Below are 19939 nucleotides of genomic sequence, written 5' to 3' on the forward strand. Positions count from 1 at the left end.
CCACCCCTTAGACCAAGGTGGGCACCCACAGGGACACGGTGGGAAGAGGTGGTAGGTTCACATCTGTGGAGACCACCTGTTTGTCCTTAATCTCCTCTGGGAATTCCTGAAAGCTGACATGCCACAAAAAATAGCCAGCAGGCCCAGCCAGGCCAATGCTTGACCTTCCCTCCTAGGGACCCTCTCCTCAGGGCAGAGGGATGGCCGCTCCTGCGAGCTGTCCAACTTTCAGACTCTCAGACGGCCTCTCCCGGACACGTCAGGGTAACATCTGGGCATGGGCCGACCCGCACCGCTCCGCTCTCACAGGGCCCAGCCCCGGGTTTGGGGAGGGCACAGGGGCTTAAGCTGGACATGGAAGAGAGGGCTCTCCACAGCAGGCATGCGCTAGAAAATCCTCCAAGGTCCAGGATATTCCACTAGCTTTGGGGCCCTGCTTCACGCCCCCGCCCCCGTCCTGTCCACTGCCACAGGCAGAGGGGACAGATGGACCCCTTCCTTCCTTTTCCAAGTTGCTGGGAAGAGAAGCCTTCGTGACGTGGCAGGAAACTCCGGGGCCCTTGAGCTCAGGGACCCCAGAAATCTGCCAATCAGCCTGAGCACAGAGGGGTGGGGAGAAGCCCATCCTGGAGGGCTTCCCGCAGGAGGAAGCAGCAGAAATGTAGGGTCAGAGGGTGAAGGGAGGGCCCAGGGACTGGGTATGCTCCCCCCACCCCCCCACAGTCTGAGATTTTCTCAGTAATAAACACTATTCCAATCAAGCACACCAGGAGTGGCCTTAGCAGGCCCTGTGGAGACGCAAGCAGGCCCAGGGCCACCAGGACTCGTCAGGTACCCCGGGTCGGTGCTAAGCTGCCCTTAGTCCCAAGACAGAACGCTTGCTCCCAACCTTCTTGCCGGGGCCAAGCACAGACCAGGGGGCTCACAGGGTGGTCCCAGCCGAAGCCCTCCTCAAAAGCAGCCCCAGCGGGTGTGTGGGGAAAGGTTGGGGAGGGGGGGGAGCGGGTAGCCAAGCCCTGACTGCCGGTCACTCCCCTGGGGAAGCCTGAGCTGAGACACCCCGGAACTGCTGCCGGAGTGGGGGCAGGTGGCTGGGGGTCCCGAGCTCTTGCACAACAGGGACAACTGCAGCCCTGCCCACGGATCTCAGTGGCTGGAGAGGTGGGAGGCCTGGGAGGGGAGGGAGGGTCCGGAACCAGAAAGGGTCCGAGCGGTCCAGAGGGCGCGGCGCCCGGCTGGGGGCCCTCGGCCGGGCCAAGCCCGCTCGCCCCCGGCGCCGCGGGCCTCCCCGGCCACCTGGAAGAGCCGAGGACACACGGACGGCGGCCGAGGCCCGATCGCCCTCCGCGGAGCCGCAGCTGCCCCGGGTCCCCGCGCCCAGGGCGCGCAGGCTGGGACAGGGCGGCGCTAACGGCGAAGCCCCCCGACCCGCGCGGGCGCACCGTGGGCCCTTACCCCCACCGCGATACCTGCACGTCCGCCGCCGAGGCTCGATGGCGCCCGGGCCGCGATCGGCGCTGCGCTCCGGCCCGCGCGGCTGCCATGGAGACGGGCCTTTGTGTGGCCGAGGAGGGGCCGGAGCGCGCGGGAGCAGCGGCCCCGCCCCCGACGGGGAGAGGGGGAGGGCGGGGAGAGCGGGGTGGAAGAGGGACAGGGAGGAGGCGGAGGAGGGGGAGGAGGGAGGGGCGGGGAGGAGGACGAGGGCAAGGGGAGGAGAGAGGGGCTGGAAGGGGGGAGGAGGAGGGAGGAGGAGGGAGGGAGGAGGAGGGAGGGCGGGCCCGGAGGGCCCCGCCCCCCGCCCCCAGCCCTCGCCGCGAGTACCCGGTACCCCGAACCCGTGCCCGCAGCGAGTGCGCCGCAGCGCGGGGTAGGTTAGGCAGCGTTCGAGCCCCGGTTCACTGCAGGCAGAGTGCGCCCCCCACCCACCGCCTGGCACCACCCTGGGAGGGCCCGGGTTCACCCGGGAGCTCAGGCCTCAGCGCTAGGGGAGCGCTCCGAGCCATCCGACACGTCTGAACCCCTCTCGGTTGACTCCGAAGCAGGTTCGGCACTAGTACCGTCACCTCAGATGGGGGTCGGGCCGGCCACACCCCTGCTCTCCCCGGGGGGCGGGGAGGCCTGCGCCTTGACCAGTTCCCTGGAGCCTCAGCCCCCCCAGTCTCTCAGGGGAAGAGCACGCCTGCTGGGAGCAGCCTCCCGACTCGGCATCAGCCCCCAGCGGCCCTTCTCCCTCCTCACCTACTTCCAGAGGGTCTTTGGGGACCTGTACCCAGGCCCAGCATCAGGACTTTCAGTGCCTGGACTTGAGATCACGTGCAGTCTCCCACCACTGGATGGCGTGTGCTGGGCAGCAGTTGGGGACCCAGGGAAGAGATGGGGACTTTTCCCAAACCCTAACCCACACTCCTACAGCAGCATGCCCCCTCCCCGCCCCAGCTCCTCCTCGCACTGTTCACTTGCTCCTGTTCACTGCCTCCGGCACCTCCACACACCCTCAAGCATCTCCTCCCCTTCAGCTCCCCCCACCCCCAGACCTGCCCCCAGTGATCAAGAACTCCCCCAACGAGATGAAGCCATTAAGAGCATTAGAAGAATGTCCTGTTCTTTCAGCATCTCAGCCGCCCTCCACCCCCAACCAGCCAGGCCACACCTTCTCTCCTTTAGCCCTGAACTGCATTCATACCCTGGCTTACCCAATCCCCACTGCAGAGGACCCTAAAATTACTAGGGTCTGACAAGGATGCCAACTTTTTATCAAAAAAGGAAGTTAAAAGACAAGCATGGTCACAGAAGAACATTTTAATACCAAAAATGTGGGAAGGCCACTATCCCAGACTAAAAGGGAATCTTTAAATAAAGCACAGGAAGCTGGGGGGTGATGACCGTCCTTCCTGTCCCTGGTGTGGCTGACTGGCGTCCCCACAGCCACCACACACAGCCTTCCAACCTCAAGAGCCCTCGCTGACCAACCAAAACACCCCAGAGACCCCCCCCCCAGGCTGTACTGTGCCCAGAGGTCAGGCTACAAGGAAGAGGGACCCCCTTCGTGGCTCCAGGAGAGATGCGTCCTCACACCTCCACACTTCAGCCTTGGACTCTCCGCCCCGGGCTGCATCGCCCAGCCTTCCGGGAGTCCTTCCCCAGAGCTCCTGCCCACAGTGGTCCTTGGGATGAACTATGAGGGACAGCCACGGGGCCTCCACCACACGGGAGGACTCAGGGAATTGGGAGAACCTGGTTGGGCCATCCGGGAGGTCCCTGGGGGTTTTGAGAAGGCCCCTCCCAGCCCCCTCCCTGCAGCCTGTGCTTCCCCAGCCCACAGCATGGCAAGCACAAGCTAGAGTGATGCTTGGGGCATACCCCTCACAGTTGGGGCCACAGCCAAGAGAGGGGCCCAGGTCAACTTCCCAAGCCACCCACACACCTTGAAGCCATGGCCCTCTGGGGGCCCAGGCCCAGGCCTGGCCCTGTCCCTAGCTGGCACACTAGAGAGCCAGTCACAAAGAAGGTGTTGGTCGGGGCGCCTGGGTGGCTTGGTCGGTTAAGCGTCCGACTTCAGCTCAGGTCACGATCTCGCGGTCTGTGAGTTCGAGCCCCGCGTCGGGCTCTGTGCTGACAGCTCAGAGCCTGGGGCCTGTTTCAGATTCTGTGTCTCCCTCTCTCTCTGCCCCTCCCTGTTCATGCTCTGTCTCTCTCTGTCTCAAAAATAAATAAACGTTAAAAAAAAAAAAAAATTTAAGAAGGTGTTGGTGTCTTTGCAGACCCCCTTGACCACCACATCCTGGATAAGGAGGCTTCCCCTCCAGGCTGACAGCCAGGGCAGGGAGGCCAGAGTGGCATTTGGGGCCAATGTAGGGCCTCTGACCCGCAGCTCCGGCCCAGTCCTGCCAAAGTGGATCTGTGCCTCCGCCCGGCTCTATTCCGTTCTGCTTAATTCACAGCCGTGTCCTTGGACCCTGCGCCAGACTGGGCTCAGCGGCCTGCAGAATGGCGGCAGTGACAGGCTGTCCTAGGCCAGTCAGGGCTGCACAAGTCGACACCGACATTTCTGAGACCAGCGGCCACTGTCATCTGGTGACTCTGCCAAGCCCAGCACAGAAGGGGCGCAGCGGTCAGTGAGTACTCGATCTACAGGCACGCGGAAGGGGAACAGCTTGCCCAGCCCACGCCCACTCACCCCGCAGGGAGGTGGCCAAGGCCAGCCAGGCGCCCACACAGCCTCACCTCTCGGATGGAGTCGGGAGGTCGCGAGACTTACCTGCCGGCCCACGGCGCTCGGTCCACACCTCACGCCCACCCACCCGCTGGCCGACAGCGCTGTCACCTGCACTAAGCCAGGGCAGCGCCGGGACCGGCCAGCACCAGGCATTGAGGGGCCCGGCACTCTACCGTGTCACACCTCTGGGCCTTCTGTGCCTTGCCAAGCAGCCTGGTGCTCCGAGGCTGCGGCAGCAGGGCTCTGGCCGAGAGGACCCGGTGAGGCTTGAGGCCAGGACCCCTCATGCTGCACGTGGGGGTGGATGGACACAGGGGACATAGCTCGAGGGCCTGTCAGCCAGGAAGCAGCACTGGGCGGAGCAGAGAGGGTGCCCAGTCGGGTATGCCAAGAGTGATATCCAGGACGATGCCCCAGATCCTCCTGGCAGCCTCCCAGCAAACTACAGGGCAGAGCTCCACCCCTGCAAACAGGCCTTTGCCCATCCCAAGCCAGTGACCACAGCGAGGTATCCCCCTCCCCCACGGGATGGGTGGGTGGCTGCATGAGAAGAGGGGTCTGCCTAACAGCTGCCTCCTTCCGTCTCGGGCTGGGCAGCCTGGTGGGGCCGGAGGACAGGGCCTGCAGGGCTTGGGCAGGTGGGCACCACAGGGGGCGGGTAGCCATGTGCCCAGAGCAGTGAGGGCTCCCAGCCAGCTCCGCCTCCCAGCCCTCAGGCCCTGCAGAGGGCAGGTGGGACCCAGGGGGAGGCGAGGCTCTGGCCAGCATGTGATCCGCCAATAGTCAGGGGCCAGGCTGTGGTTCCAAATGCCACCTTTACTGCTGGAACAACAGTGGTGCTGACAGGAGGCCAAGGCTGGGGAGCAGCAGCAGGGAGCTCGTGCTTGGTTGGGACCACCTCTCACTGAGGATAAGGAAGCTGGGCCAGACCCAGATCCCTGCACCTCGCCCTTTGGCTCTGTCCTAGGGGGGGCACAGGACAGCCTGCAGGTCCTTGGGCAAAGAGCCGATGGCTGTCTCGATGTACAGCTGTGCCCGCTGAAGCGTCGCCTCCTTCACCGGGAGCTGGTGGCCTTGCGCCTGCACCTGCAGGGGCAGTGGTGGTCAGGGGCAGGTGACTCCACATCCGGCTGGCAGAGGCTGGACAGGGCCAGGAGGCATCTCACCAGCTTCTCCCGAAGCTTCAGGACTAGGTCCACGACCTCCACTTCAGACTTGTCCTTCATCCAGGTCTCAATGTTCTGCTGGGAATAAGACGGAGCCAGCCGTCACCAGGGCCCGCCCCCTGCCCGGGGGCCTGCACACCCCCGCTTCCTCCCCCGGCCCCAGCTCCCCCACTTACCGCCTCACAGATAGCTTCAAGGTGCAAGGCCTCCAGCTTATGGGCCATCTCTCTGTGCCGCTGCCGGTACCAGCCATCAAAGTGAGGGGACTTGAAAAACCGCCTGTGGGGGATGAGATACAGCAGCCGTGGGCTGACTCTGGGTGAGGGCAGGGTCTGCACCGACCACTCCAGGGGCCTTGGGCCACCTGCCATCCACCCACCTGTACAGGCCCAGCCAGTCGCCCTTGAGAATGCAGGTGAGCTGGGGCCCTGCGTGCTCCAGGCTGCGCAGGAAGTCATCCTGGCGGAAGGGGCGGATCTGGGGAGGAGTCTGAGACAGGGGCCTGGTGAGTGCGGGGAGGTGGGGGACACGGCCTCACAGGCCCCGCACCTCGGCTGGCCGGGACCCTTCGCTGCCATACTCCTCAGCCGCGTGAGGACCCCCAGGACCCACCCTTCCCAGGACAGATCCTAGGATGGCCCTTCTCAGAGAGGAGGGCCTCGAGCCCCTCCGGGGTGGGCCCCGTCCTTCTGTCCTCTGAGGGATGTCGGGCACGTGTGGGGATAGCCTGGAGCCCTGGGGGCTCCTGCATACCCGTGACCTCCTCCCTTACCTTCCTCCCAGACCCTCCCCAGATGCCACCTGGACCCACACCTTCCAAGGTGTGATGCTCTTCTTCAGGGGCATGAGGCTGGCCATGTAGTGCTCCTGGCAGGGAAGGGGAAGGGAGTGAACCAGGGCCGTGGCCCTCCGCTCCCCTCCCCCTCCTGCCCTGGGCCTCACCAGGGGGATGATGAAGCTGTGGGTGAGCTCCAGGAGGTGCCGCCTCAGCGATGCCGTCTGTGTGTCCCACGGCCTCTTCTTCTGCAGGCCCTAAGGGAGGGGGGAGGCGTGGGCTCCAATCCAAGGCAGCGCTTCACACTCCCCCCCCCCCCCCCCCCCCCCCCCCCAGCCTGTACCTTGAGCAGCCGCTTCAGCAGCGCCTTGTCTCGGTGGAGGTGGGCGGAGTAAGCCGTGTAGAGGCCTGGCAGGAGGGCAGAGCTGGCCCCATCCCCACTGCCCCCACCCCCTCCCAAGGGCGGGGGGGGCACCCCCCCACAGCCCCACCTCCTAGGGAGGGCAGAGCCGGGCCTCCCCCCACAGCCCCAACCCTTCAGGAGGGCAGAAGTGGCCCGCAGCCGAAGGGCCCCCTCCCACCCCCCACAGCCCTACCCCCTCTGGATGCACCTGCACGTCTATCCCCCTCTCCGGCCCTGTGAAGCAGAGAAGGCTCCCCGAGAACTCAGAGCCTATGCCTGGGTTCTGGAGGAGAGGAGGGCTCCCGCCAAGGGCACACACCTGGCTTGGTGTCCAGGGTCTTCAGCCTAGAGGGCTTTTTCAGCTTGACCTGCTTAGGAAGATCCCCTACGAAACACGGCGGTGGCTGGGCCTCAGTGCCGCAGCTCTGCCACTCACGGGCTCAGGGCCCTTGAGGCCCCTCTCTGGGTGGGCCTCTGAGCCCCTCACCCCACCTCCCCAGGTCCCCTGGGCAGAGGACAGGCCAGCTTCACCTGACATCTTGGGCTCCCCAACACGGAGGATGTGGGGCCAGTGCTGGAGTGTTTTGATAAAGAAAGGGTTTGTGACTCCCAGGACCACGTTTGGTCTAGAGAGAGGAGAGAAGAGAGAGAGAGAAGAGGCAGAGGCAGGCCCAGGGAGGTGGAACACGGCAGGCTGGGGACAGGGCACAGACGGGGGACTCACGGGGCCTGCGTGCGTGTGGTGAACTCCTTGAACTCGCTGTCATGGATGGTGAAATAGGGGCGGTAGTCACAGCAGAACTTGAGGGGCTGCAGGCAGCTGTGGGGCGGCGGGGGGGGGGGGAGCGTGGCAGGGCCAGTAAACACGGCAGGGGCCGGTCCAGTGCCCCGGCCAGCCCCGCCCTGTGCCGCCCGGCATACCTGATCAGAGCCAGCACCAGGTCGGAGGCCATGGCGGGTGAGGGCGCCAGGACCAGCAGGGGCTCCCCCAGGAGCATGAGCTCCCACAGAGTCTGCACGTGGGTCAGCACTGGCTGGAAACACCTGTGCGGGGCGGGGGCGGTCAGGGAAGCCCAGCGGGGGCAGAGCCTGCCAGCCCTGACCCGCCCACACCTGGCACTGCCCCGGAGGGAAGGCAGTGAGGACATGAGGCCATGCCGAGGGGTGTCTAGGGTCTCCCCCCACTCCGCCGGCGTGCCTGCCTGGCCCCGTACTGCCTCTTGGGCAGGGCGGCTCAGTCTCCAAAGCCTGGCTCCCTCATAGACCTGCCTGGAGAGGAGTAGCCTCAGGCAGCGAGTATCTCCCAACGCAGCTGCTCCCTCCCTGCACCTGACCTCTGGAACCTTCCTGCCCACCGTGCCCACCTCCTCTAGGTAGAGGCACCGGGACCCTGGGCTCTTCTTCTGTATCATTGTCCCTCATGGAACCGGCCAAGGGTTCCTTTCTGATAGGCGGCCCCCGCCCTGCACAGGCTCTACCTTGGGGGACCCCTCCCCATGTATTCAGGTAGCAGGCGGCAGCCTGCCGGGCTCACCTGAACAGGTCCAGTTCGTGGACACTGGCAAGGACCACTGGGGTGGGCAGCAGACTCTGAGATGAGGGGCGGGCAGGGTGAGGCCGAGGGCAAGGCTGGCATCCCCAAAGCCGCAAGCAGCACCCCTCACCCCAGGAGAACACTGGGGGCCGTGGCCCCTGCCCTGCACCCCCCCCCACCCCCACAGGGCCCCTAACAAGTGGGGCGGGGAGGCCTGAGGAGGTGGGAGGTTTGAGGCAGGTGTGAGGCCCCGGGCCCAGGAGCGGCACCCCTACCTCATGGCTGCACTGCTTCGGAGGACTGTATTCTGGCTTGTCCACCCTGGACGGGATGCGAACCTGGGGGAACAAAAGGAACAGACGCCAGCTGGGAGTGGGTGTCCCCATGAACCTGCGGCCTTCCCAGCCCAGCCAGCCAGCTCTCACCTGGAGGACTACTCCCATGACAGGCAGCTTCAGGGTCTGCCCAGGCGTGGGGGCGGGCCACTGGTCAATCTCACTGCACACTGTGGACACAGGTGGCCAGCGTCAGGAGCCTGCCCCAAGCAGCAGGTGCCTGTTGAAGCCACTGGGGGCTACGGCCGGGATGATGAAACCACTCTGGCAGGACCTGACAGCCACTCACCCGCTTCCAGGCACGGTGCCAGCCTGTCGAAGTACTCAGGGGCAATGAGGCCCAGCAGCGCCTGGAACAGCCGGACGAAGGGCAGGCGGGATACCAGCACCAGAGACTGCAGGGCGCGCCGGGCCGGTGAGATGGAATCCCAGCCACTCAGGAGTCTGCAGGGACCCCTGAGGCCTGGCTCAGCCAGAGTCTGCCCGGGGCAGTACATCCCACAAACCCCACAAGACACCTGTCCCCAGAAATGGCCCAACTTGGACCCCAGGCTTATTGGGAGAAAACCCAAAGCCTGCCTCTGACGAGACAGGGAAACCTCAGGCGACAGCAGAGTGGGGCTGGACCCTGGGCCTTCTCAGGAAAATGTACGTGGCCAAGATTTCTGGGGTGATCTTCCCAGGAGGCAAGCAGCTTTTGCTTATGGTGTCTGAGTTCAAGGTGGAAGTTGTCCTAATCTCGAAAGCGTGACGAGGGCCCCTCCCCAGTCAGCAGCAAGGAGCAAGCAGCAGAGCCCATGCCCCAAAAGGCCAGCAGGAGAGCTGGGTACAGCGGCACCCATCCCCCACCCCTTGCCCCCAGGTGGGGCGGCCTATGTGGCCCAGGGCAGTGAGCTCTGCCCAGTGCCAAGTGGCTGGGGGCTGCAGGAGGAGTGGGCACTACTGGAAGGTCAGGACCCCCAGCCTGTTGGTCCATCTGTCCTGATGGCCACCAGCCCTGCCTTACAGCAGCACCACCCCCGAGCAGCCAGGTGGCTCACCTTCTGGAAGTAGCCCCTCTTCACGGAGCTGTCCTTCACCTGCCTGAAGTACACGTAACCAAAGTAGTGTGCCGGCTCCCTCTGGAAGGGGAGCAGTGTCGGCCAGGCTGAGCCCACTGCCCACCCTCCGTCCCGCCCACCCAACTCCCTGCCAAGGCTGCTACAGCTCTCCCCAGCCAGGAGAGTCCTGGGCTCAGAAGGTGGGCGACACCTCTGCAGAGAAGGTCCCTGCAAACACGGCGGTCCCCGCAGCTCCGGGGCCTGGGTGCACCAGAGGCTTACGCTGGCCTCCACACACTGGGCCACGCCCTGCCGCACACACAATGCACCGAAAAGCTCCAGGGACCCTGGAGAGTCCCCGGAAGAGTGAGCCCAACCCCAGCAGAGGCCAGGATGATGAAACAACTCTGCCAACGCTGGCAGGACTTGACAGCCAGAGGAGGTGGGGGCGCCTGTGCTGCAGGCGCAGAGGGGCTGGTGGCGCTTGGAAAGCCTACTGGCTGGGCCTGGCCAGTGCCTGTCCTCCCACACAGAGCCCAGGTGCCCTAAAGGGGCTGCTCACACCAGCCCCACCCTGGCCTGTGGGGAGAGGCGGCCACACTCACTTGCAAGGACACGGGAGCCCCACTGTTGTAGTGTCTGTCTTCCGCATGCCAGGGGCTCCTCTGCCCACCACACTGCCGGATGCGGAAGCTGAACTGAGTGTCTCCGAGGCAGCCTGGGAAGGGAGGCAGCCCCCACCAGACTGTGTCAGGGTGGAACCAGAGACGAAAGCCCAGCTTGCCAGGAAGGCTGTGTCCTAATTCATGCCCCTGAGAGTTTCACAATAAACACAGCACACAGAAGCACCAGGGACAGCCCCAAAGCATCCGTGCTGTCAACGAGCACAGGTGGGATACTGGGACACCCTGGTGTGGGGCCCAGTCAGCTTGCCTGGGACAGAAAAACAGGCCTGCCTGGACAAGAGCAAAGGCCAGGTCCCAGGTCCTGGTGGCCACTGTGGTGAAGTAAAGGGCACCAGACCCCGCCGATCCCTCTGCCCAGAGACCCTTCTTTCCATGAGAATCCGGGAACGTGACCACCACTGAGGCAGTGTGGAGAGGGGAGTGGGGCTGGTGGGGCTCTGGGACAGCCTCACCTCCCACCTCCTTCCTATTTCCCGCCAGCCCCAGAGCTGACATCCCAGCTGGGGCTGCCTACCTGAGTGGGAGTCGGGAAAAGACAGGTAGCAGATGCTGCTTTTCTGAAACACAGGAAACCCGGTGAGGCCTGGCTCAGTGCAGGGCCACATCCGTTCCCAACAGGCCAGGACCCACCTCCTTGTCCGTGAGCCGGAAGTCACTGGGGTACACCAGCTGCAGGGACACAAGCACCGGGTAACATCGGCTGGGCAGGCAGTGCCACGCTGGTTGGCAGGAGTGTGTCCCTTGCCCCCTCCTCCTCTTCCCTGGGCTCCCTCCGGGCCCTTCTCAGCACAAGACCACACTATCCTTCCCCTGCCTTGGCCGCCACACCTGGGCAAGCTCCCCAACTCCCTCCTCAGACCCCTCATGCAGACTGTGGCCCCCCTGCCTCCACCATCTCCAAGGTCTGCCCCCACAGCTTCAGAAGGTGGTTTTCAGAGCCCCCCGTGGCCTCCTCTTTCTTCTGGAGTGTGATTACATGGCCCTGCTTGCTGGCCCCTGCCCCTCCTGTTCTCCACCTCCTGAACCCCTCTACTCAGCCAGAGTCTTGGGCTGTACCGTCCCCAGACTTGCTCCCCTAGACGGGACTTGTCAACCTCATCTCCTGGTTTTGATTCAGGTGTCCTCCGAGACAGCGGCACCCTGCCTGTCAACAGCACCTTGAGTGCTTTCAACCCAACCTCTGCCGTTCTGGGATCCACGAGCTTCTGGCTTGTGCCCCACCTGGAGCGAGAGCCCCAGGAGAACACCGTGGGCCCCAGCCATGTCAGAAGCAGGCCCTTAGTGATCTAGGAGGCAGGCCACACCCCAGAGGGGCAGGGGGCTGAGGCTTGGCTCTCAGGCTCAGCAACTCCATGCACAGGCCCGTGGCCAGAATGGGTTTCGTTGTCGGGGACCAAAATGGCAGGGAGCCCCACAGCCCTCACCCTCAGTGGGCCTCAAGGGGACTTCTGGGGAGCTGGCGTACCGTGGGCCTTGCTGCTGCCCTGGCTTGTGCTGTCAGGAAGAGGCGGTGCTGGGAGTCTACAATGGGCCAGGAGCCAAGGGCCTGTGTGCATGGGCCCCTTGCTCTGTCCCCCAAACTCTAACACTGAGGAGGAGTTGGGTTTAAGCTGAGACTCCTCCTGGGGTGTTCCCGGAGCCCCCAGAGCAAAGCGCCAGGTTCTGGGGTTTGCACTGTTGGAATGACGTAGCTTCTTGTCCTTTTATGCTCGGGCTTGCTGCTGTGCTCCCATTTTGTCTCCTCTGCTGCACACCAAGTGTCCTGAGGACAGGGACCATGTCCCAGATACTTTGGCCTCCTGGCCCCGGCAGGGACTATACCCTCACCAGATACAGTATTTACGACGTGTGTGAAAACGTCATATGTTTTCATATGTCAGTATGTTTGAGGGATAACAGAACAGGCAGGTCGTGTGGCAACTTCAAGGACATGTCAGCTAAGGAGGCAATAAGATTGAAGGGCATTTTGTCTATGGGACTGGACCCACAGAGGAACCTTGGGAGGGCTCGGAGGGGCAGGGCCACAGGACCACTCAGGCCAAGCCCTCATGTGTGTCAAGGCCAAGGAAAGGCAGGTGCCTGGCAGCTGGGGCAATGGACCCTCTGCACTGAGACCAGGGGTCTGAATCAGGAGTCTTGCAGCATCTAAGCAGGCCACCTTGGCCTCTGCATCTGTGTCCACGGACCCCACTGGAAAAATTGGTGAGAGCACACGTTTATGGCCTGGTGCAGTCTCTCCTGAGAATGGAGACCAGAGGGAAGGCCAAACTGAGCCACGCCTCGATGGGGGGAGAAGTGGAGTAGACCCTCAGAGAAAGGCAGGAAGCAAGGAGTCGTGCTGCCTGAGGACCCCATCCCCGTAGGCCCACGAGGGCCTTGTCCTCTCTGCCCGAGACAGCACAGCCGCTGCTCCTGGGATGCAGTCTTCCCCGAGGAAGACAGACGTGGTGAAGTGTCCCTTGAGAATGCCCAGGTGCCTCAGGACTCTGAGGCCCAAGCTGTACCCTCGCACATGCACTGATGCTTCCAGAGGTTGTAACGCACACTGTCACGGCACGCACAGCAGAACCCACGCGGGAAGCCGGCTGCCTTCTCTCTGGCCAGGTATTAAAAAGGTTTGTAGAGGAGTGCCTGGGTGGCTCAGTCGGTTAAGAGGCCGACTTCGGCTCAGGTCATGATCTCGCGGTCCATGAGTTTGAGCCCCGCGTCGGGCTCTGTGCTGACAGCTCAGAGCCTGGAGCCTGTTTCAGATTGTGTCTCCCTCTCTCTGACCCTCCCCCGTTCATGCTCTTTCTTTGTCTCAAAAATAAATAAACATTAAAAAAAAAATTAAAAATAAAAAGGTTTGTAGAAGTGTCAATGATGCCACTCCTTTCACTAAATTTTGTTTTGCAAAATATGGCTGTTTTCATGAAAATATTTATATTAACACATACAGTATTTGTTTTTCATTTGGTTTTGTTTTTTACAATAGCCTAATAAGTATTTTAAAATTTTCTCAGTTTTAACTTCTGGTAAACGCTGATAGGTGTCGTCAATACAAAAAGCTTTTTGGGATCCTCGATGACTTTTTACTAGAAAAGGTCCTGAGACTGTGCAGGAGCTCTGTCCGGGAAGGACGTGTACACCACAGCGGAGAGGGGCTCTCTGGGCCTCCAGGGCAGAGCCAGGCCCTCTCCTTGGCTGATCCGCATGTTCTCATCCCCCCCCGACGAGGCCCTGCCTGCCTTCCTCTCAAGTGGGACTCCTGCCTCACCCACAGGCTTCAGTGCACCCATCTGCTTGGAACCCCCTCCCCATATTGTGTGTCTGCGGGTGTCCTGTCCACTTACTGTCTGTGTCTCTAGCACAGAATGTGAACTCCGGGGGGCAGGGCCTTGTCTTCTCACTTAAGTCAGTGTTCCCCGTGTCCAGCCCCGGTGCTGCAGGGCCTGGCTGGCGGCAGCCACTTAGTACTTGGGTTTATCGGATGAGTGAGTGGACAACTCCTCGCCTTTGTTCTTGCTGGTTTTTTGAGGGAGAGGTTACCTGAAACAGCCCCTTCTCTCCTGCCTGGCTGCCTCCTTCTCACCCTCCAAGCTTTGGCCAAGCCCTATGCCTTCCTCTGAGCTGCACTTGTCCATGGGGCTTCTGTGGGCCAGGAGCTCCTGGAAGGCAGCCTCTGGCTGTTCTGTCCACATCCCAGAGCCAAGCACAGAGCCGGGCTGTTTCCGGTGCTCAGGCAGTCCAAGACATCCTCAAAAGCCGGAAGATTCAGCTGAAATGACCCCTGATCAAGAGGCAGACCTGATAAAGACTGTGGCTGCACTGATAAGAGCGACAGCCCGATTCCTGCAGAGACTTGATGATTTCGAGGGGCTCTGGGTCCCCAACATCCCCTCCCAGAGCTGTGTAGCCTCACCAAAGGCTCAGAAGCCCAGGCACACAGAGCCTTTAATGGTACTTGCTTAGAATTAGCTTTCTAAACGGTTAAGTTCTAGAAAAACTTACGGAAGAACGTCTTTTCTTGTGATTTTATGGGGAACAATTTGGGCAACAGCATGAGTGTGGGCTCTGTAACACTGGGCAGATCACCTCACCTCACCTGTCTGTGCTCAGGTCCCTCGGTCAAATGGGGCTATCACAGTAATAATGCCTGCCTGGTGGGGGTGGGGTCTTCACAGATACCTGGGCACTGCACTGGGATCCAAAAAGGTCTCAGGAAGGGCAGATCCTTTGTGTTTAGAAGACTCGGGTTCCCCCCAGGCTCTCGGAATTCAGCAAAGGCTGAGAAAACATGCCTTCACTGGCTTCCCCAAGGATGGCTGCTGAGCCTCATCTTGGCAACTACCTGTCAGGCTCCCTGACAACCTAGCGACGCCCCTGCACTGCTCAGCTCCCTGGTGTGGGTCACCGCTTTCAGAGCAGAGAAATGACCATTGTGACAGGCCTGCGGAAGGCCTCCCCTCCCCGAGGAGACCACATTTTCATCTATAGGTGGAGGAAGAGAAGCTGTTTGAGGTGGGGGGAGGGGGGTGCAGGCAGTGGGGACGCCCAGGCCGGGTGAGGTGGGTGCCGCTGGCGAACAGAAAGATGACTAGTGTGGTTGCAACGGGACTCCAAGGGGTCCGGGTCTGACTGTAAGCGAACAAGGAGGTGTGGACGGATTTCAAGCAGGAGAAGCCACAAAGGTTGGACTTTGAAGGCCAATTAGAAGGGGGTGACGGCAACAGAGGCAACGCAATTCAAATCCTTGTTGGCCCCTGGGATTCTGGCTGGAACAAATGGGGAGGGAAGGTATCAGAGCTGGTGGTGGAAAGGGGAAAGACGGGACAGATTTTTATGGGAAAGATCCTTGGTTTCCCCAAGTGCGGGGCTCCTCTCTCCTGCACCGCAATGGGAAGTCTTGGCAATTTGCCTTTTTTTTTTTTTTTTTTTCTGCTTTTGCCGGGGGCGGGGGGTGGGGCACCTTCCAGGAGGTGACAGGTGCGGGGCTTCAGAAGAGGAAGAGGCCACCTGGGGGGTGGGCCCGACAGTACCTCTAGCGCGGGCAGCGCTCAGGCCGCCTGGGGGCGATGGCCGGGCCCTAGTCGGCCGGCGGCGACAGAGGAAGGCCCGCCCCGCCGCCCGGCCCCCCGCCCCGCTCACCTCCAGCGCCTGGCCTAGCTCCAGGTCGAAGGTGACCACGCACACGCACTCCAGCCAGGCCGAGAAGCGCGCCCAGGGCGCCGCCGCAGCCCGCGCTCCAGGGGACGCCTCGCCCAAGCGGCCGCGACCCCGGCGAGGCCCAGCGCCCGACAGCGAGTCCATGGCGGCCGGGACTGCGCCAGCCGAGCGTTGCCGGGGGAACGGCTCGGAGACGTTGCCGGGGGAACTGCTCGAAGGCGGCGGCCTGGGCGCAGGAAGGGACAGCGCCGCAGAGCAGTCGAGCGGCCGCCGCGGGCTAGAGGGGCCCTGCCGCGGCCTCCGCACCCCCGGCGGCCGGAGGAGCGTCGTGTGGCGGAGCGACGCCGAGTCCACCAGAGAGAAGGGCCCGCGTGGGCCAGAGCGGCCCTAGCCAGGAGGAGGAACTTCCGGGGAGGGCTGTAGAGCCGGGAGAGACTCGGGGAAGACTGCCCAGGCTGGGGTCGGGGCTTCCGGGGGCGCCGCGGTTTCCGGGGGCGCTGCAAGGGCGCTGCGGGAGCTGGAGGGGGGTGTGGGGCGGGGGCCTACGCGGCCGGCGTTCACGTCCAAATTGCGTAGTTGCTGACTTCCTACCACCCGTCGGACACGAATTCCAGTCTAGTTGTAACGTTCTCTAGAGATTGCTGGTCTCCTCCCTGGGGTCGCCTCGAGGTGTGGGGTCCTGCAGAGGTGTCACGTCCTGGCTTTGCGTCCGGACACTGGAGCATAGCTGTTACCTGCGTGCGGACTGCGCCCACGCCCGTGTCTATCGCCTCTAGGGTCTGGCGCTCCCAAATATTTCTGTAACCCTCGTGGGCTGCCTTGCACGCTCACTCAGGCCTGTCTGTCGAAACCAGATAACGCCTGTAACATGTAATTCGAGCCACCTGTGCCTTTTCATTTTCTGCCACGGGGGAGAAGTGAGGTTGAGCGGGCAGGTCGCCTCTCCCTCTCTGGCCTCCCGTGTCCCTCTGGCGTCCCCTGTTGGCCGAGCCTTGCCTGCAGAAATGTGGCCTCCTGAAATGTGGCTGCAGAGTCCCCTCACCCAAGGGCGAGTTTGGAGTAAGGACAATAACTGATAAGACAGGCCGTGTATATTCGAGTTGTATGAAAATCCGCTCCAAAGTTAGGCTAAGCTAGCCTAGGCTGGAGTAACAACCTCCAAGTCCCCAGTGGCTTTTTCACGCGTGCCTGGACTGGTGGGAGAGCTGGAGGGCTCTCCTTCATTAAACCCCCAGAATACATGCCTCTGAGGTCACCAGCAGCGGAAAAGAGATTGATGAGGCCCATTACTTGTTAACCACCTTGGTCAACAAGTGACGTGTGCATCACTTTATTCACAGTCCTAGGGCCAAAGTTAGTCACATGGATACAACCTAACTGCAGGGAAAATGAAGGACAGGGATACTTGATGAGCCACACAATTATCCTTTACAATTATCATGTGTCATTGAGTTTAAGATGCTATTTTATAAGTCACCAAGATAAACTACTACTATTTACACAGTGATGTGCAATCAAATGTTTTCAAACATTCTATTATGAGATATTCAAAAATACATAAAAGATAGATGAACTGTACAAAGACCATCCTTTTACCTGCAACCTAGAATCTACATCAATAGTTAATATTTTCTTATATCCGTTTTATCCTATATCTACATTTGTCCTTTCCTGTCCCCATCCATCAATGCATCTTATTTTTACTTTTATTTATTTATTTAAAATTTTTTTTAATCCTTATTTACTTTTTGAGAGAGAGAGAGTGCAAGCAGAGGAGGAACAGAGAGAGAGAGAGAGGGAGACACAGAATCTGAAGCAGGCTCTAGGCTCTGAGCTGTCAGCACAAAGCCCTACGTGGGACTTGAACTCATGAACCATGAGATCATGACCTGAGCCGAAGTCAGACGCTTAACCGACTGAGCCACGAGGTGCCCCATATTTTTACTTTTAATTTTTTTTTCAACGTTTTTTAATTTATTTTTGGGACAGAGAGAGACATAGCATGAACGGGGGAGGGGCAGAGAGAGAGGGAGACACAGAATCGGAAACAGGCTCCAGGCTCCGAGCCATCAGCCCAGAGCCTGACGCGGGGCTCGAACTCACGGACCGTGAGATCGTGACCTGGCTGAAGTCGGACGCTTAACCGACTGCGCCACCCAGGCGCCCCATACTTTTAAAAGACAGTTATAGACATCAATGCTTTCACCCCTAAATACTTCAGTATGTGTATTATTAACTAGTAATCTTTAGGGTTTTTTTTTCTTTTTTGGGGGGAAAATTTATATATAACGAAATACATGAATCTTAGATGGGCAGAACCAGTAACCCAAAGAACTAGCGAGATATGGAAGGAACATTACCATCACCTCAGTTCCCGCATGCCTCTTTCCAGTCACTCTGAACAACCACTCTCCATTATTCTGATTCTTTGCACCATGAGTGACCCTGTTCTAGAACTTCATAAAAATGGAATCATACAGTATGAAATTTTGTGTGTCTGGCTTCCTTCGCTCACCATGTTTTTGAGATTCATCAATTTTGTGGTGTATTTCATGAGCTCACCCCTTCTTACTGCTGTGTATGCTTCTATTTTGTGAATATGCCACAGTTTGTTTATTCATTATCCTGCTGATGGACAGCCGGTCTCTTTCCAGTTTTGGGTTGTGATAAATGAAACTGCTGTGAAGATCCCTGTACAAGATATTTTGTGGAAGTACATTTTCATTTCTCCCAGCTGAATACCTAGGAACTGAATTGCTAAGTCATAGCATAGTCACAAAGATTTTTATTTACCTTTTCGTTGTTAATTTTTAGAGAGAGGAAGAGCATGGGAGAAAGGAGCAGAGGGAGAGAGAGAGAATCTCAATCAGCCTTCATGCTCAGCACAACCCCCGATGCGGGACTTGATCCCACCATACTGGGATCATGACCAGAACCAAAATCAAGCGTCAGAAGCTCAACCCAGGTGCCCCTGTTTACCTTTTTAAAGAAACAGCCAGAACTTTTCCAAAATCAACCATATATTTTTAAAATTCAACAACAATGTCTTCCTGTTTGGTGCATATCCTTGCCAACATCTGATATTATCAGTCTTCTAAGTTTTAGTCAGTCTAGTGGGTGGGTAGTGATATCTAATTGTGGTTTTAATTTGAATGTCTCTGATAATGGTGTTGAGCATTTTTTTCATGTGCTTATTGCCTGTCATCAATTGTAAGATGTATTTTGATTTCAGGTGTTATATTGTGAAAAAAAGTGCATTTTTTAAAATGTTTATTTTTGAGAGAGAGAGAGAATGCAAGCAGGGGAGGGGGAGAGGGAAGGGGACAGAGTACCCCAAGCGGGCTCTGCACTGGAATCAGTGAGCCCGATGTGGGGCTTAAACCCACGAACCTCGAGATCATGACCTGAGCCAAAGTCAGACACTGAACCAACTGAGCCACCCAGGTGCCCCCAAAATGTGTATTTTACAATCAATGAAATATGGTACTTCAAAAAAGTTCCTCTGTGCCAGTTCACAGCCAATCCCCACTCGCTCTTCAGGTCCAGAGGTCCAGGTACCTACTGATCTGCATTTTTTCTCTGCAAATTGACCTTTTCTCAAAATTTCTATATAAACGCAACATACCATGTAGCAGGCTGAATAGTTACCCTCAAAGATGTTCATATTCTAACCCTTGGGACCTGTGAATATTTTGCCTTACATGAGGTAGAAGGGACTCTCCAAGTGTGTTTAAATTAAGGATCTTGAGGGGTGCCTGGGTGGCTCAGTCGGTTGAGCAACCAACTGTGGCTCAGGTCATGATCTTGCGGTTCCTGGGTTCGAGCCCCCTGTTGGGCTCTGTGCTGACAGCTCAGAGCCTGGAGCCTGTTTCCGATCCTCCCTCTCTGTTCCTCCCCCACTTGTGCGCGCATGCGCTCTCTCTGTCTCTCTCTCTCTCTGTCTCTCTCTCTCTGTCTCTCTCTCTCCCTGTCTCTCAAAAATAAATAAACCTTTAAAAAATTAATTAAGGATCTTGAGATAGGGAGGTTGTCCTGGATTACCTAAGTGGACCCATTGTAAGAGTCCTTTTATTTTTTTATTAAAAATTTTTTTTTGATGTTTTTATTTATTTTTGAGACAGAGAGAGACAGAGCATGAGCAGGGGAGGGGCAGAGAGGGAAGGAGACACAGAATCCAAGGCAGGCTCTGGGCTCCAGGTTGTCAGCACAGAGCCCAATGCGGGGCTGGAGCTCACAGATTGTGAGATCATGACCTGAGCTGAAGTCGGACGCTTAACCGACTGAGCCACCCAGGCACCCCTGTAAGAGTCCTTTTAAGAGAAGCAAGAGGATCTGAGTCAGAGAAGGCAATGTGATGAGAGAGAGAAATTGGAAAATGCCTCACTGCTGGCTTTAAAGATAGAAGAAGGTAGGGGCACCAAGGTGGCTCAGTCAGTTAAGCCACTGACTTCGGCTCAGGTCATGATCTCATAGTTCATGAGTTCGAGCCCTGCATTGGGCCCTGCACTGACAGCTTGGGCCCTGCTTTGGATTCTCTGTCTCCCTCTCACGTGCTCTCTCTCTTTCTCTCAAAAGTAAATAAATCAACAACAACAACAACAAAAAAGACAGAGGAAGGGACCATGAATCAAGGAACGTA

At 59.3% G+C, this 19939-nt stretch overlaps 2 protein-coding genes across 5 annotated transcripts in view; both read right to left on the reverse strand.

The window, feature by feature from the left end:
* PLXNB2 (plexin B2) overlaps positions 1-1569 on the reverse strand; it is a 34211-nt gene extending 32642 nt beyond the window's left edge. The window contains exon 1 of the mRNA XM_049626739.1: positions 1470-1569. The gene's annotated coding sequence lies outside the window, so the exon portion shown is untranslated. The remainder of the gene's footprint in view (positions 1-1469) is intronic.
* Positions 1570-5012: 3443 nt separating this feature from the next.
* On the reverse strand, positions 5013-15647 carry DENND6B (DENN domain containing 6B). 4 transcript variants are annotated; one of them, XM_049626595.1, is made up of 20 exons: positions 15283-15647; positions 10786-10824; positions 10670-10712; positions 10075-10187; positions 9470-9550; positions 8719-8824; positions 8520-8599; positions 8370-8432; positions 8095-8150; positions 7482-7604; positions 7285-7380; positions 7092-7186; positions 6880-6945; positions 6501-6565; positions 6325-6414; positions 6196-6249; positions 5762-5871; positions 5559-5661; positions 5383-5460; positions 5013-5302 (listed from the first exon to the last, which is right to left on the reverse strand). In XM_049626595.1, the coding sequence occupies exons 1-20, from the start codon at positions 15442-15444 to the stop codon at positions 5180-5182; spliced, it is 1746 nt and encodes a 581-aa protein (XP_049482552.1). In that variant the 5' UTR covers positions 15445-15647; the 3' UTR covers positions 5013-5179. The 4 variants fall into 4 exon arrangements, with proteins under 4 accessions (XP_049482552.1, XP_049482553.1, XP_049482555.1 ...); XM_049626596.1 differs by having other exon boundaries at positions 5383-5457; positions 15283-15645; XM_049626598.1 differs by lacking the exon at positions 10786-10824.
* Between the last annotated feature and the right edge of the window lie 4292 nt (positions 15648-19939).

Source organism: Panthera uncia, chromosome B4 (genome assembly GCF_023721935.1).
Source record: "Panthera uncia isolate 11264 chromosome B4, Puncia_PCG_1.0, whole genome shotgun sequence".
Taxonomy (NCBI): Eukaryota; Metazoa; Chordata; class Mammalia; order Carnivora; family Felidae; genus Panthera; species Panthera uncia.